Source organism: Octopus sinensis, unplaced genomic scaffold (genome assembly GCF_006345805.1).
Source record: "Octopus sinensis unplaced genomic scaffold, ASM634580v1 Contig19369, whole genome shotgun sequence".
NCBI classification, from domain to species: Eukaryota; Metazoa; Mollusca; class Cephalopoda; order Octopoda; family Octopodidae; genus Octopus; species Octopus sinensis.
In genome coordinates, this window is record NW_021836298.1 from 38,401 (window position 1) to 55,000 (window position 16,600).

General features: G+C 35.4%; 1 protein-coding gene across 7 annotated transcripts in view; it reads right to left on the reverse strand.

Annotated features, from left to right (window-relative positions):
* Nucleotides 1-2,770: 2,770 nt before the first annotated feature.
* LOC115232124 overlaps nucleotides 2,771-16,600 on the reverse strand; it is a 23,898-nt gene continuing 10,068 nt past the window's right edge. For 2 of the 7 annotated variants that reach the window (XM_036500252.1, XM_029801980.2), the window contains 6 exons: nucleotides 15,766-15,816; nucleotides 11,731-11,781; nucleotides 9,787-9,837; nucleotides 7,065-7,130; nucleotides 6,042-6,113; nucleotides 2,771-3,258 (listed from right to left, as the gene is read on the reverse strand). In XM_036500252.1, coding sequence (XP_036356145.1) covers nucleotides 3,056-3,258; nucleotides 6,042-6,113; nucleotides 7,065-7,130; nucleotides 9,787-9,837; nucleotides 11,731-11,781; nucleotides 15,766-15,816 — 494 coding nt within the window. In that variant the 3' untranslated portion in view covers nucleotides 2,771-3,055. The remainder of the gene's footprint in view (nucleotides 3,259-6,041; nucleotides 6,114-7,064; nucleotides 7,131-9,786; nucleotides 9,838-11,730; nucleotides 11,782-15,765; nucleotides 15,817-16,600) is intronic. The other 5 variants (XM_036500255.1, XM_036500253.1, XM_036500254.1 and 2 more) reach the window with 5 other exon arrangements.

Sequence of the window (16,600 nt, forward strand, 5' to 3'; positions counted from 1 at the left end):
CTTCTCTCTCGCTTCTCTCTCTCTCTCTCTCTCGTCTCTCACTTTCTCTCTCACTTTCTCACTCTCTCTCTCTCTCTCTTTTTCTGTTTCTCTCTCTCACTTTCTCTCTCACTTCTCTTTCACTCTCTCTTCTCTCTGCTTTCTCTCTCTCTCTCTCTCTCTCGCGCTTCTATCTCACTTTCTTCTCACTTTCTCTTCACTCTCTCTCTCTCTCTTCTCTCTCTCTCTTCTCTCTCTCTTTCTCTTCGCTTTCTCTCTCTCTCTCTCTCTTCTCTCGCTTTCTCTGTCACTTTCTCTTTCACTTTCTCTTTCACTCTCTCTTTCGCTCTCGCTTTCTCTCTCTCTCTCTCTCTCACTTTCTCTTTCTCTTTCCCTCTCTCTTACTCTCTCGCTTTCTCTCTCTATATATCTCTCTCTTTCTTTCTCTCTCTCTCTCGTTCTCTCTCATAATTACTCCAAAAGAGATTATGACATCACAATTCCGAGAAATATCATCTGAATACTATAATCTCTTCAATTCGACTTCCTTCACAATTGGTGTCGTATCGATCAAACGATGATATCTATAATAACTATCGATCTATTTAATTCGTATCTTGATTTCCAGCAATTTCTTCATAAATTTCCCAGTATATTGATTTCTTCTTCCTGAAGCTGTCTTTTCTTTCTTTCTTCTTTCACTTCTCTTCTTCCTTTCTTAAGCTCATTCATTCATTCTTTCTTTCCTTCGTTTGTTTGACTTAGCGATTATTTATGATCTTTGATTTAAACATATTTGTCACATTTAGCTTACTGTTAACAGTCTCATGAATCTCTCTGTATCTCTCTCACTATCTTAGATATATTATATATATAATACATATATATATATATATTATATGTATATATATATATATATATACACACATATATATATATATATATGTATATATATATATATATATATATATATATATATATATATATATATATATATATATATATATATATATATATATATATATATATATAAATGAAATAAGTAATAATGATGTCAAGGCATTAGACCACTACGGCTGTTTCAAGCAGCCCCATTTAGTATCAGTGAATCTCTCTCTCTCTCTCTCTCTCTCTCTCTCTCACTCTCTCTCTATTATATATATATATTTCTTAAAAATCAGCATGAAAAAGCCGTGTATTTCCAAAAATACTTACTCCTTTCCTTATATATTTTCTCAGTTTATGGCGATGATAATCATTGATTTCACAATTAACATCTCATATTTCACGTGCCTTCAACGAGATCTTTACACAGTTCTTATCCTTGTTTATGGAAAGTGCCACCAGCATGAACGAAGTGTACAATTTAACATATAGCATCTGTTTAGGGATTCTCTGATCATTAATCTGAAGAAGATGTCCTGTTCACCGTAATTGGTGATGGTATATCATCATTATTCTCTGTGCTTTTATAATTTGACAAATCCAACCTCTCTTCTCTGGGCAACATATTTTCCTTTTGATGCTTTTAAAATATGAAAATTCCTTGACAGTCATTGACCAGAACAAGATGAAGATCTCAGTCAGTAAAGGAATTTGTCTGGGGTCATCAAAGTTTGAAGTTACTCTTTTTAGTTTTATAAAGTCACTAAAAGTCTTACGTTTTCTCAATTTATAGAAAACTCGCTCTTTTATAAATCAGTTTATTGGCTATTCATTAAATGTTAAATTAAATTTGCTCCAGCTGGTCTATATAAACAGTAACCTACTGTTTTGAACAACTTTACTATTTTGTTGTGTGTTATTTACTCACATATAATGTGTGAATATTTCAACCCCAGCTATTCAAGCAAAAATCAGAAGCATTATTTAGAATAATTTGGTTTTAAAACGAAACATTTTAAATAATAATTTTCTGAATGAAGTCCTTTTTTTTTCTATTTCAAATACCTTTTTTATTTAATTTCAATATTTGTCCCCTTCAATCAGAAAAGAATCCAGTAAGGCGTGGATAATGCTTATGAGTCTTCCTTTCCCCTTCGACAAAAGTCTGCTCGGTAGAGCTTCCTGTCACATCTTATAATGTACATAAAGGTCTCATGTGTTTTACTTATTTAATCTTGGTCTCTGCTGTAAGAACTTGAAATCTAATTTCAAATTAAAATAACAGTGGAGTAGTATGAAGGTAAATATTGTAGGGAAGAATTGTACTCTTCCTTTATCTGAATTTATTTAAAAGGAGTTATTTGAAATCACATGGAATTATAATAACCAATGTTGCACCATTATTTTATTCTGACAGGATTTTTCAGAACAATTATTAAATACATAAATTGCTGATTTGCTTTTACAATGTACAATCGGTAAGTTTTGTTTTCTACTGAGAAAAATTGCAGTAATTAGTAAATAACGATGATCCTGAAGTAAGAATATTAAAAAAATTGTATACTGCACTCACAAACCCCTGAATTTTCATTCAACAGCCTCCACTTTGGAGAGTCCTGTCTTAAACCACAACAGGACAAAGTGAGATATCCTTAGATACATCATATATTATATAGAAAGAAATACTATCTCTGTAGGATATATAAAGGGAAAAGACATCAATATATATATATATATATATATATATATATATATATATATATATATACCAGGCATTCTATTCTAAACTAAAAATGAAGGTAGATAACTATCAATATAGCAGAAGATATTAAAGCTGTCTATATAGCCATGGGGTTGTTTAGGGAGGGGATTAGATATACAACAACAACAACAACAACAATAAATGAACATTTCAAAGTTTATCTTTATTTCAGAAGTTAATCTTTAAGAAGAAAGGAGCCAAACCAGTAAGGTAATGTTATATGGTAGAGAGATCTTCTAGAATTAGTACCTAAATCCTCCTCAATTCACAATTATCACTTTAAAGAAGGACAGATAGGACAACGTGGTTCTGGGTTCTCTACATTAAGGATAAAGCCAGGAGAGCCCTGGCTAGAAGACATTTGATTATAGGTCTCTGCTTGGTCGCGATTGACCTCGGATGAGACAATTACATCATTTACACAAAATTTTACATCATATGAGGTAGATATTCGAGTGCATCGAAACACTCACATTTCTCAAGAGCTTCTCTGAGTGTTCTGTGTGTTCGTGTCTCTGGATCACAAGTTGTAAACCATCTCCGCAGCATCTGGAAGCTCTGTTCAACGGTGTCAAGAGGATTGTCATTTTTGATGATTTCCAATCGAACAGTTTTAATTCCTAATTCTCTTCCTGCAAAACATACAACAGTTAGAAATAACTGCAACAACATTAACAATATTATAAAAGATGTTTACTGTAGTTTGTTATAAATACAACAAAGGCATTATGTCCATAGAGGAATGAGAAGTAGTTAAGAAACATAAAATATATAAGACATCGTTCTCTATTTCTAAGAACGCTGATTAAATAATAACAAAGAGGTTGAAGTACAGGATGGAAATTGTGAAGATTTTAAAGAGAATTAATTGTAAATTACATTTGAGAATATGGTAAAGAGATGGCAGGAGAAGTGTTTGTGGGGGCAAAAGTATATGAGAACCTAGAAAATCAACATAGACGACCAACAGTCAAACCATTTGATCCATCTGTCCATTCCACTGGTCAATATTCCTGGGAGGGTTTGGGGGTAGAGGCCTCCTCCATAGGGTCCCATCAGATGCAACCATCGTAAGACGTTTTGGTTGGTTTCCTAAGCGCAAACAACTAAGACTATGAATATGATCCAACCATTTCGTTTTTAGTCTACCCCTAGGTCTTCTACTCCATTGGTTTTGTTTTAGGAATCTCTCCTTTAATTTGTTCTTGCGACATTCCGATCATATGTTTGTAGTACCAGAGATGTGAACATGAAGAGACTCCCATATTTCTGAACTATACATTCTATTGAGTAATGTTACTCTAAAGACCCATAAATGGAATCTCATTCTTACTGTTTGATAACATCCTATGATCAATGACTAAAGCATATCACGATTTAGAAATATCTTGATTGATTTTCTGGATTGAACTCTCAGAAAAAACTAGGTACATCTGAACTAATTAAAATACGAAAAGACAAGATACAAAAATGACCTCAACGTATTATATTTTGTCCATCTGTTTGGCTTTCACTTTTCAATTCCTTCAATTTTTTTCCGATTGATTTCAAATTTCATGTATTGATGTAGAGTTGTATGCTAATTATGGAAATGAAATTCACTTTCCCCATAATTTAATAAATAAAAACTTAACAGCTTTTAAATCTACAAATTTTGTATTGTACTTTAGTCACTCGAAATCCACAAATGCATTGGCACCCGTTTCCATGGTATCAAGCGAAGGTGTTGTGTAGCCTCCTTACTCGTCTGTTACCTTTTATTCTTGCTTTTACACGTCTGTTGTTGTCACTCTGAAACTTCCCCTTCTAAGGTTGGCTCGTGTCTCTGCGAGTTTATTTGGCACAGGGATTACGGAAATTGGCAGGAATTCTGGTTTTATTATCCCCACATAATCCCAAATAACTTTCTGTATTTTGGGGGATTTTCAGAAACTGATTGCAAATTTGTGTTCTATACATGGGAATTATAAAATTATGAAGTAAAAATCTGTGTGAGTTAAGTTAAGTTAATTTTTTGGCTCAAAAGCAAAAAGCAAGGCCATGTAGGGGGACATGTAGTTAAGTACAGGGTGGTGTTCATGTAAAGAGTTCAGGCCACTTGAGGTCAAGGGAGACTTTGAACAAAGCGGTCGTCGGCATCTTCACCATCTTGTCTGTTAATGGCGATTTAGCTGTTGTTTTTAGCACATCTCCTGACCACCTGACATCTTCCTCGTTTCCTTGCTACTATGACATGTATTGATGTTTTTCAATATTTTTCCTCCCATAAACTCATTAAATGGAATGATCATGCAGTGAAGGGTGGTCCGTTGCTGGGATTTAGGCAAAGAATTCGGACAAACTCTGTATTTCAAACTCTGATTTGAAAAACAAAAAAATTGAAAAAGTGTATAAATTTTAGGATGTATGAAGGTAAGGGATTAATAAATGTTTTGAAATAAGTTTGCTTAATCATAGGAATTCCCGTGAGTAGGACTCAAATTTGCAAACATTTTCTCAAAACTCCAAAAAATAAAAAAAAAATATATAGGTTCAAATGGGTGCTTAAATCAGAATTTTCTGTTACAAACTCCTAAACTGCGTCGCAAACTTTCGTTATTTTTTCGTAATTCAACATTCCCATTTAGTTTATATTGTTTTTTTCTCGTTTTTCTAATTTTTCTCATACCTGTTATGATATTTCACATAAGTTAATTGATTAAAACTTATTAAAACTTCCGTCGTTGAATTTTTTGTCGTCGTAATGTCGTCATCTGTTGTCGCTGTTTTGTGATCCCGCTCAAAATGCTTTCTTCCAAATCCTGTTTTCTCATTGGGTAAAAATTATCAAAATTTGATCTGCTAACATTTTAAGAAATTTTTCTGGAACAAGTGAATAAGATCAGGTTCAGTATGAAACAATATATCAATAGTTTCCCCTTGATTTTCAAATTTCAAAAGTTAAAGCAAAAAAAAAAAGAATGATACGCATTTCTTTCACGGTGTCAATGCCATGATTTAGAGAGAAATCAATAATGGATCGGTGTTATGATAAAGCTAGAAATGAGAAGAGATTTAGTTAGTAGGAAAGAAGGCAGGACCCACCAACCTCTACGTTATTCACCTACATAGAATAAGCCACTATATGTGGGTGATGCCTGGTACACTACTAGATGGACACTGGACAGTGGAGAGGCTACATGTCTCCCAATATACACAGAAAGCTATGAGAAAGGACCATTTAATGATGCCGTCCTGTACTCTCAAATATGTCCCCTATCTATTATTATCAAAACTGCTGACATCGGTGGATATTTTCTGAGTCACTTTAAAGAATCACTTTAAAGCTAACCTTTCAATTGGATAGAAGGAATGAGATCTTTTTTTCAGTCTGAAACTTATATAAATCAATTAGGTACTCTTATTTTATACTCACCGACTTGTTGCCATTTTCCCCCTAAATTTTGTGCGACATCTTGGAGAAACTTTTCATCTAACACTGGAGACTCTGAAATAAATATTCCGAAATTAGATACTTAAAGTTAATTTTCTTTATTAATAATCTATATTTATTATTGTGAGAAATTCCTATCATAATTGGTCAACTGGTGACCGCTATGGTTTCGGTCAGCATTATACTTTCCACGGAGGCCTCATATAATAGCTCAATACTAAGGCCCACATCAAAATACACTAACCTTTCTAAATTTCCTATCTCTATTACGGCTTCTTAAATAGTGTAATAATGTTACTATTATCTCATTTAATTATCACAGTATTTTGTTAGTTTTGTATTTCTTCCATTACATCTGTGCGAAATCTATGACATGGCATTGGCCTCTGGCGTCTAGACTTCACTAACCAACTCTCTTCTCATTTGCTTAATTCCAATATTAACCCAGTTTGCCGTCAAACATGCAGCCACAAACACATGGCACCTCACACCAAGTAGAATAGACATGCATCTGCTAACGTTGCTGTTGGTAATCTTTAACTAACATCACGGTTCACCATCTGATTCAGGAAATATTTGAAGACTCCTTCTTAAAGCAGCTTTTTTAAAAGCGAGAGAAATGATTAGTTCTACACAGGTGGAACACAAACTGTCCACATCACTGTACACCGGAATGTTATGTAACTCAAGAAATATTTGCAAATATTTGAACGCCATACATTCTCCATAATAAGGGCATTTTGTTCAGGTGGGTAATGGTTAGATTCTGCACAGGGGGAGCAAAAGCATGATGTGTCTTAAAACCCTGTACACCGTCTCACACATTATTGTATGAAAACATTTGAAAAGTATTCGAGGAGGTACCTGATAAAAACTGGAATTTTGCAATATTATTTTATTCACTTAGCTTTACACGCTTACACTTTTACAGCCCTCAAAGTATTATCCATTTGAAGCAATCCTCGGCCCAGAAGCTATAATATGAAGCTGTAATATTATACTCACCAACTGGCTTTGTTGTAGAGGATGTAGGCTCTGACACCTTCGAGAATTTCCCATGCGTTGGAGCCTCTGAAAAAATATGTTCAAGTTTCAGGCATTAAAGTTTCGTTATCATTCATAATCTATATTTTATTGTTGTGAGATATTCTTATCGTCCATAATCAACTGGTGAGCACTATTTTTTCCACCAACATTTCTATACTTTTTACTGTGATCCTATTAAATGCGCCAAATGTAGGACCGTGTAATAACCCAATATATAGGTCTACTACTAAATAGACTGACCTTCCTAAATCTCCTCGCACTATTAAGACATCCTACATAATCTAACACTATTGCACTTATCTCATTTAATAATCACTTGTTAACACTGCTAATCTCCTTCTTATATTTAATCTAATCTATGACATGATTGTCCTCTCATCTCTAGACTTCACTAATCAACATTCTTCTCGTTTTCTACTTAATTCCATGACAACCAAATTGGTCCTCAAAAATCGGACCACAAAACCATGACACATCGTTTCAGGTAGGATAAACATAACCCCGCTCTCTTTTTTAAAGGTCACTGTTGGCAAACTTTAATTTTAACTGACCACATCACACTTCATCAGAATATCATCTGAATAAGGAAATATTTGAAAATATTTCAATGTCATTCATTTTCCTTAATAAACGACTTTTTTTTCAGGTGAGCAATGATTAGTTCTACAACGGTGGAGAGGTAAGCGATAACAGGTATCCTGAAACACTACTTTTGTACAAAACATCCTTAACAACAAAATCACTGTTCATTATTACAAAGGGGTTATATCCAAATTGAGAACTGACAATTTATTCTGAAGAATATATAAACAAAATCGAACTGGAAACATGAAATTTTGCATTTTTTTAGTAGTTTTGAATTATCAGTTGTTTTCTGTCCATCTTCAGCTTTGCCATGGTCTCACTACCCCAGTATGTATCAGTCAACAAGATAGCGTACCACCATCTTTAACTTTTGGTTTGTCTTTAACTTTTGGCATGAGTTCTCCTGCCGTTCGTAACTTCCCTTGCTCCAGCTGACCATTCACAAATTATAGACTGCATTACTTATTTGCTTGAAACCACATTCTTGACTAAGTACTAACTCTATGGAGTCTACTAACCAGAACTATTTGCATATCCTTTTAGTCTCTTGTTAGTATTGTTATGTCAGCCATGAATATCTTTCCGTTGAGCAATTTCTTCTGGACATTCTGTTAATCTAAGTAGCATAACTATAAAGATCACCAACCAACTGATATTGTGCAACCTACAGCTATTCCAGATCCAGAACCTGGCAGTCTTTTGTGAACTTTTATCCTATGAAACACATTTTGAAACTGTTATAGCATCTCATCATCAGATCCTTAATCTCCTCCCATTTATTAAAGAAATTCCTTGTTTCCATCAACAATGTGTGTGGTACAGAACCATAAGCATTAGCCAGATCAAGCCATACTACATCCGAATCTCTTTTATTCTTCTTTGCTTTTTATATGGCATCCCAGATTTAAAATGCATGTTCTACACACCAGACATTTTCCGGATTCTAGTCTTCTGGACATTTTCTGTCGTATAACCATTATTTTGCTGACATGTAGCTGATTTCATAGCAAGTACACCCATGTAAATCTTGCCATTCAAGATTGAAATTGGCTTCAATTGGCCACTTAGTTCTGCATTAACTTACTTTGATGAATAAAATCCTTTTGTCTTGCACCATTCATCAATCAGTCCACCTTTATCCCACAACTCTCTAAATAGTAATTAATGCTTATAACACCTGGGCACAACATTTGTACACGTTCTATGGTACACAATCACCTCCCGTTGCAATCTCCGTTCTTGCCTTCTTCACTAAGCTTTATACTTGTTTCTTGCTGAAATCGCAAAGCTGAAATATTTGATTACTGGTTTCATTGGACATTTCAAACCAAACATGAGCAGGTAAAGATGACTTCGCTTGGGATCATTGTATATCTGCCGTATATTCTTGTTCACTTCATCTTTAGTGCATTATAATCTCCCCCACTTAACATCGGCAAAAATATCCTAGTACCATCAGAAGGGTTCTTAAGGAGCTTTTATCTAAGGTGTTCACTATCCTTTCTTCTTTCAACCCGTCCGATGTCTCTTTGAATGTATTTGATTGTATTGTATCATACAGCCTCTATGAAGTTTGAAGAAAGGGAAAGAGACAACGGTTTTCTGAGCAGCAAACCAACGTCTTCCACTTGAAAAAAAAAATGTTTACTGGATGCAATGATAGATTTATTATCAGTGAAAAACGACAGGGTGTTCATATTTGGAGCGCATTTCATTGTAAGTCTGCCAGATTATGAGCGACATCAGCTAAAATAACAACAATAACTTGTCAGTAAACATTTAAAAAATATAAAACAAACAAAACCTTTGTCATTACCTCACCTGTTAAACCACAACATATATTATTTGGCTGCTCCAAAAGAGAACCTGAAATCTATTTTGCTTCTAATTTATCCATTTCACCAACCATGCTAACCTGATTGGATACTTTATTAAATGTCAATAGTATCGATATGTTTAATATGATTAGTTTAATGCTAAAACTTCCCATTGACAGGTAAGCATGGAAGCTGATCTTTATCATTCTGATATCAAAATAGTTCAGCAGAGAATAAACCTTACAGAAATCAATCAAGTGCTGTTATTTTATACTCACCTACAGGTTCAGCCAGTGTCTGTGTTTCCTTGACTTCAAATGTTCGATTCACTGAAATGAATATTTCCAAGTTTTAAACATTATAGAAAAATTTCTCTATCTTTATTAATAATCTATATTTTATATCAGAGATTTCTTTCATAGATAATCAACTGTTGAAGACAATGGTTTTGGTTAGAATGTTTATAGTTTCAACAGGATTACCCTGTAATTTCAATATTTACACTGCCTTCCAAAATTTCCTTTATCTTTTGAGACAGTCGACATAATCTAACAACTGTGTCATTATTTCATTTAATTATCACTTGATAACACCAATTTTTTATTAGGTTTGTCTTTCCTTTCTTATATCTGCACTGAACATATGACGTGAAATTGTGCCCTCACTTCTGCCCTTCTCTAACCAACATTATTCTCAGCTTTGCTTAATTCCAATGGCAACCAGTTTGGTTATCCATGATCTAACCATAAACACATTACACACACCACTTTAAGTGGTAGAATGGAAGTGATTCTGAAGACTCTAGGATATTTCTGACAACCCTCTTCTATATATCAACCAAACTTCCGTCTCTCCTTTGATGTCTCCTTAATCAATGCGGTGCCTCTGAAGGGGCTGAGAACTCAGTTCAATGAAATCTGAGGGGACGAAAATGCTTTATAAAATACATCTAATTAGTGTCAAATACGTATACAGAAATGTTCGACAACATAGTGTTTCCTATGAAATGAAGCAAAAATACAATACCATCAAAACTTACTGAAACATAGGGACTATAATCACGGTTCGTATGGAGTGGTCTTGTAACAAAGAAAACAGGGTCCTCTTATAGCTCCTGTATATTCTTGCTCACTTCATCTTTATTTCGTTATAATCTGCTGCTCTTAGCGGCTGCAAAAAGAATCCTAGCACCGTAAGCAGGGTTCTTAAGGAGCTGCTATCTAAAGTGTTCACTATCCTTTCTTCTTTCAACCCGTCCGATGTCTCTTTGAATGTATTTGATTGTATTGTATCATACAGCCTCTATGAAGTTTGAAGAAAGGGAAAGAGACAACGGTTTTCTGAGCAGCAAACGAATGTCTTCCACTTGAATAAAGACAATGTTTACTGGATGCAATGATAGATTTATTATCAGTGAAAAATAAGAGGGTGGTCATATTTGGAACTCGTTTCATTGTAAGTCTGCCAGATTATGAGAGACATCAGCTAAAATAACAAGAATATCTTGTCAGTAAACATTTTTAAAATACAGGCGTAGGAGTGGCTGTGTGGTAAGTATCTTGCTTACGAACTAGATGGTTCTGGGTTCAGTCCCACTGTGTGGCACCTTGGGCAAGTGTCTTCTTCTATATCTTCGAGCCAACCAAAGCCTTGTGAGTTGCTTTGGTAGACAGGAACTGAAAGAAGCCCGTCGTATGTATGTATGTATGTATGTATGTATGTGTGTATGTGTTTGTCCTCCCAACATTGCTTGACAACCGGTGCTGGTGTGTTTCCGTCTAGGTAATGCATCGGTTTGGCTAAAGAGACCGATAGAATAAGTACTAGGCTTACAAAGAATAAGTCCTAGGGTCGATTTGCTCGACTAAAAAGGTGTTGCTCCAGCATGGAGACAGTCTGAAACGAGTTAAAGAGTATAAAACAAACAAAACCTTTGTCATTACCTCACCTGTTAAACCACAACATATATTATTTGGCTGTTCCAAAAGAGAACCTGAAATCTATTTTGCTTCTAATTTATCCATTTCACCAACCGTGCTAACCTGATTGGATACTTTATGAAACGTCAATAGTATCGATATGTTTAATATGATTAGTTTAATGCTAAAACTTCCCATTGACAGGTAAGAATGGAAGCTGATCTTTATCATTCTGATATCAAAATAGTTCAGCAGAGAATAAACCTTACAGAAATCAATCAAGTGCTGTTATTTTATACTCACCTACAGGTTCAGCCAATGTCTGTGTTTCCTTGACTTCAAATGTTCGATTCACTGAAATGAATATTTCCAAGTTTTAAACATTATAGAAAAATTTCTCTATCTTTATTAATAATCTATATTTTATATCAGGGATTCCTTTCATTGATGATCAACTGTTGAAGACAATAATTTTGGTAAGAATGTTTATAGTTTCAACAGGATTACCCTGTAATAGTTCAATATTTACACTGCCTTCCAAAATTTCCTTTATCTTTTGAGACATTCGACATAATCTAACAACCGTGTCATTATTTCATTTAATTATCACTTGATAACACCAATCTTTTATTAGGTTTGTCTTTCCTTTCTTATATCTGCACTAAACATATGACGTGAAATTGTGCCCTCACTTCTGCCCTTCTCTAACCAACATTATTCTCAGCTTTGCTTAATTCCAATGGCAACCAGTTTGGTTATCCATGATCTAACCATTAACACATTACACACACCACTTTAAGTTGTATAAACACTCAAACCTGATCTCCTTCTTAAACATTACTGCATGTAATGATTAGTTTTCAACTTCCTGCATCACTGTTCACCAGAATGTCAGCTGATGCATGAAATGCTTTAAATCACCTTAATAGAGCAGTGTTTATAAAGGTGAGTGAAGATTACTTCTACACAGGTGGAACAGAAAATGATAACAGGTGTCCTCAAAGAGGATACACTTGCACAAACTTCACTCTACTACAGGTAACTCTTCATCCTTACATTATAGCTGTGAAAAGATCTGAAATGGTAGAATGGAAGTGATTCTGAAAACTCGAGGATATTTCTGACAACCCTCTTCTATATATCAACCAAACTTTCATCTCTCCTTTGATGTCCCCTTAATGCGGTGCCTCTGAATGGGCTGAGAACTCAGTTCAATCAAATCTGAGGGGACGAAATGGACATCTCTGTAGAAATATTTACCTGACAGAAAACGGTCGTCCTGATGTCGTAGTTAACAACATTACAAGGAATATGAAACCCTGCTCACACCCCATTCCACCATCACTGTTTTACCACATTTGTCACTAATGATCATTGATGTTAACTAATTGAAAATGTTTCTAAAATGTTTTATAAAATACATCTAATTAGTGTCAAATACGTATACAGAAATGTTCCACAACATAGTGTTTCTTATGAAATGAAGCAAAAACACAATACCATCAAAACTTACTGAAACATAGGAACCATAATCACGGTTCGTATGGATGTGGTCATGTAACCAAGGAAAATTGTAAAACTACAGAGAGTAATAAGGTGTAGAATGTTACTCGAAGATGCTAAGTTCTGTTGAGGTTCTACAATTTGAGAAATGATCTACCAATGAAAAGAAGATTCACAATATACAATATGATATTTAGAGGCCTCTGAAACTCGTTCCGGGTGTAAAAATCGCGTTTTTGACAATTTTCAACTCGCCAGTAAACCATGTGTCGTATTCAACAATGGATCGAAACTCATTCTCCAAGATTGTATACATCTACACTTTATTTGTTCAAAATCTCAAATTCTCTTCTTATCTTCTTCATAATTAATTTTATTTTCCAATATGTGCTTTTTAACAAAATTGCACAGTTCTCTGACAAAACTTTTATCACACAAGGTTAATAAAAGTGACAGGACCAGCAAGTTCGAGGAGGGAGTACATTGATTACATCGACCCCAGTACACAACTGGTATTTTCCTATTGACCCTGAAGGGGTGAAAAGGCGAAGTCAACCTCGGCAGAATTTGAAATTAGAACCTAAAGACGGACGAAATGCAGTTAAGTGCATTAACGATTCTGCCAGGGGTCACCTTATCTATTATTTAATAATATTAAAGCGGCGAACTAGCAGAATCGGTGGCGTGCCGAACAAAATGCCTAGTGGCGTTTCATCCGTCTTCACGTTCTGAGTTTAAAATTCCACCGAGGTTGTCTTTGCCTTTTATTTTTTCAGGGTAAATAAAATAAGTACCAGTTTTGTACTGGGGTCGATATACTCGCCTCATTTCCTACCCTGAAAATGATCACACAAGATCAATAAAAGGGCAGATATAAGCCGCCTATTTGGTAAAAAGGATCTTATTTTACATATAAAAATTTATATTTTAAATCATATTATTTTCATACTGAAATGCTTATGGTATTAAGGTAAAACTCCTAATTACAATTTGAGATGTTATTGATTTACAATTCATTGATTACATATTAACAGACGATTATCTAAATAGATCATTATTATACGTTTTGTATTTTTGATTGTAAAAATAACTAGATATAAACGATGACAACCGCTTCTGGATGAGAGCAGATCCTCAGGGGCCAGCTTATAAAACCTGGCTCTCTGTATCAGGTGCTCAAACCAATCAGATAATGTTTGGTTAGGGCACCCGACAAGCATTGCTACAGATCGAGGAACGCCGTGGCCGAAGTCATGCGTTGATTGGTGCATGAAATTAATAAATCTTGGTTTTCATCTGAGAGTTCAATGATACAACCAATGTACCAATCATTTTCATTCGTGTATCCAACATATTTTCAGGACTTTAACTTTGAAATATCTTGCTCAGATGCTGGCCTCTCCTCACCTAAAAGAGTGAAATTGTCATCAGCTGATATCTTCTTCGTTAGAAGATCAGATCTTGAAGAAGGTACGAAGCGGTGATGGGATCGTGTGCCAACTGATTTCACTGAGCTGCTGATTCGTGAAAGCAAATCGAAGCTGTTTTCATTTTGGATGACATCGGCTGCCGACATGTCAAAGAACATTATCTCTGGAATGCTTGCACATGCTCAGCCATACATCTTGCAACCTGTGAGAAAATGTCTTTCCTGGTTGCTTGTAGACTTGCTTTAATCAGCAACACATTTCTTCATCCTACTGATTCCCTCATATGTCCTTTTTCCACATGACATGGCAAAGAAATACGACTCCGCTTCAAGGCCTTGATCATTCTGATGATGACAGAGATTTGTTTGGCGTCTCTAGTTCTTGTATTGGTCGGCTGCACCGTCACTGAAGTACAGGAGATGGTTTATGAATGGAAGTTCTGTCTTTATATGCGATATCACCCTCGTAATAAAAGCATGCACTATGGTGCTGTCATGTTTCAAACAATCAGATATGACACAGATTGAAGTGCATTGTGGGTTTGAACCAGTCTTATAACAGATCACGAATGGATGAATATATTGGCCTGGGAGATGTTCCGATGAAAACCTTGCTCCGAATCCTTCACTACAAAACTATAATTTTCTGCCAAGTCTGACAATACTCTCGCATGATTTGATGTCAGATCATCTTTCTGATGAAAAAGGAGACTAGTTTGAGCCTTTGCTATGAAATGGGGTTGATGCAGAGTATCAAATACATTTTTAGCGGTTTGAAGGAAATCATTCACTGGGGAAGTTAGGCACATCAGGAAGGCCCAGTCCACATAAATCCTCGTTACTAAATCCTCTGAGTCAAAATCACGTGATTAAAATATGTCCAACACTTCAGTCCACTCAGCTGGCGAAAATATGTAATTTTACAGCGGACTAAATCAAAATCAAAATCGATCAACATCAATGGAAATTGTAGCTGTGATACCAGTGCCGGTGGTACGTAAAAGAACCATCCGAACGTGGCCGTTACCAGTGCCGCCCGACTGGCCTCTGTGCCGATGGCACGTAAAAAGCACCTTCCAATCGTGACCGTTTGCCAGCCTCGTCTGGCACCTGTGCCGGTGGCACGTAAAAAGCACCCACTACATTCACGGAGTGGTTGGCGTTAGGAAGGGCATCCAGCCGTAGAAACTTTGCCAGATCAGACTGGGCCTGGTGCAGCCTTCTGGCTTGCAGACCCCAGTTGAACCGTCCAACCCATGCTAGCATGGAAAGCGGACACTAAATGATGATGACTAGCGTCCTATTCATGGAAAAATATATAAGCCGGGGGAACCGGGAAACCAACCCTATGCTTTTTATGATGTAATGTGGTCTAACATAATTAGGTACAGTTACTTTCTACTCACCAGGTGGTTCTGCCAACATCTGGACTTCCGGTTTTGACGACTTTGGACCCTCTGAAATAAACAATTTCATGTTTTAAACACTGTAGAAAAAATTCTTTATCATTATTAATAATCGATATTTTATTATTGTTAGACAATCCTATCATCATTGGTCAACTGGTGACCATCATGCTTTTGGAGAGCATTTGTATAATTTCTTGAGTATTACTATGTAACGATTCAAAATTTAGGTCCACAACAGCCTAAACTACACTTAACAACCCTTCTCTGTCTCTTAAGGCATCCAGCAATTCTAACAATTCTGAAATTATCTCATTTAATTATCACCTAATAACAACAGATTCTCTCTTAGTTTCGTTTTGGTTTTCTTATGTTTGTTCCAGATCTTTGACAAGACATCGTCATTTCACCTCCAGAGATCTCTAATCAATATTCGTCTCATCTTCTGCTAAGTTCAAATGTCAACCAAGTTGCGCATCGAATATCCAACCCCAAACACGAAACACCACTTCAGGATATATATATATATATATATATATATATATATATATATACCTGTTCTCTTTGTTATTGGTTACTACTAGTAATCTTTAATCTTAATTACCCACATCACAGTTCTCCAGAATGTAATCAGATGTGGGGAAATATCTGAAGATATTTCAATGTCATTCATCCTCCTGAATAAAGCAGGTCGAACAGAAAGTGACATCAGGTCTAACAGGAAGTGATATCTCGTGTCCTAAATTAACACACTACATTCACACAAAACCTCTTTAACGACATAAAACTTGTCATCCAAACATTATTGCTGTGAAAATATTTGAAACGGTTCAGA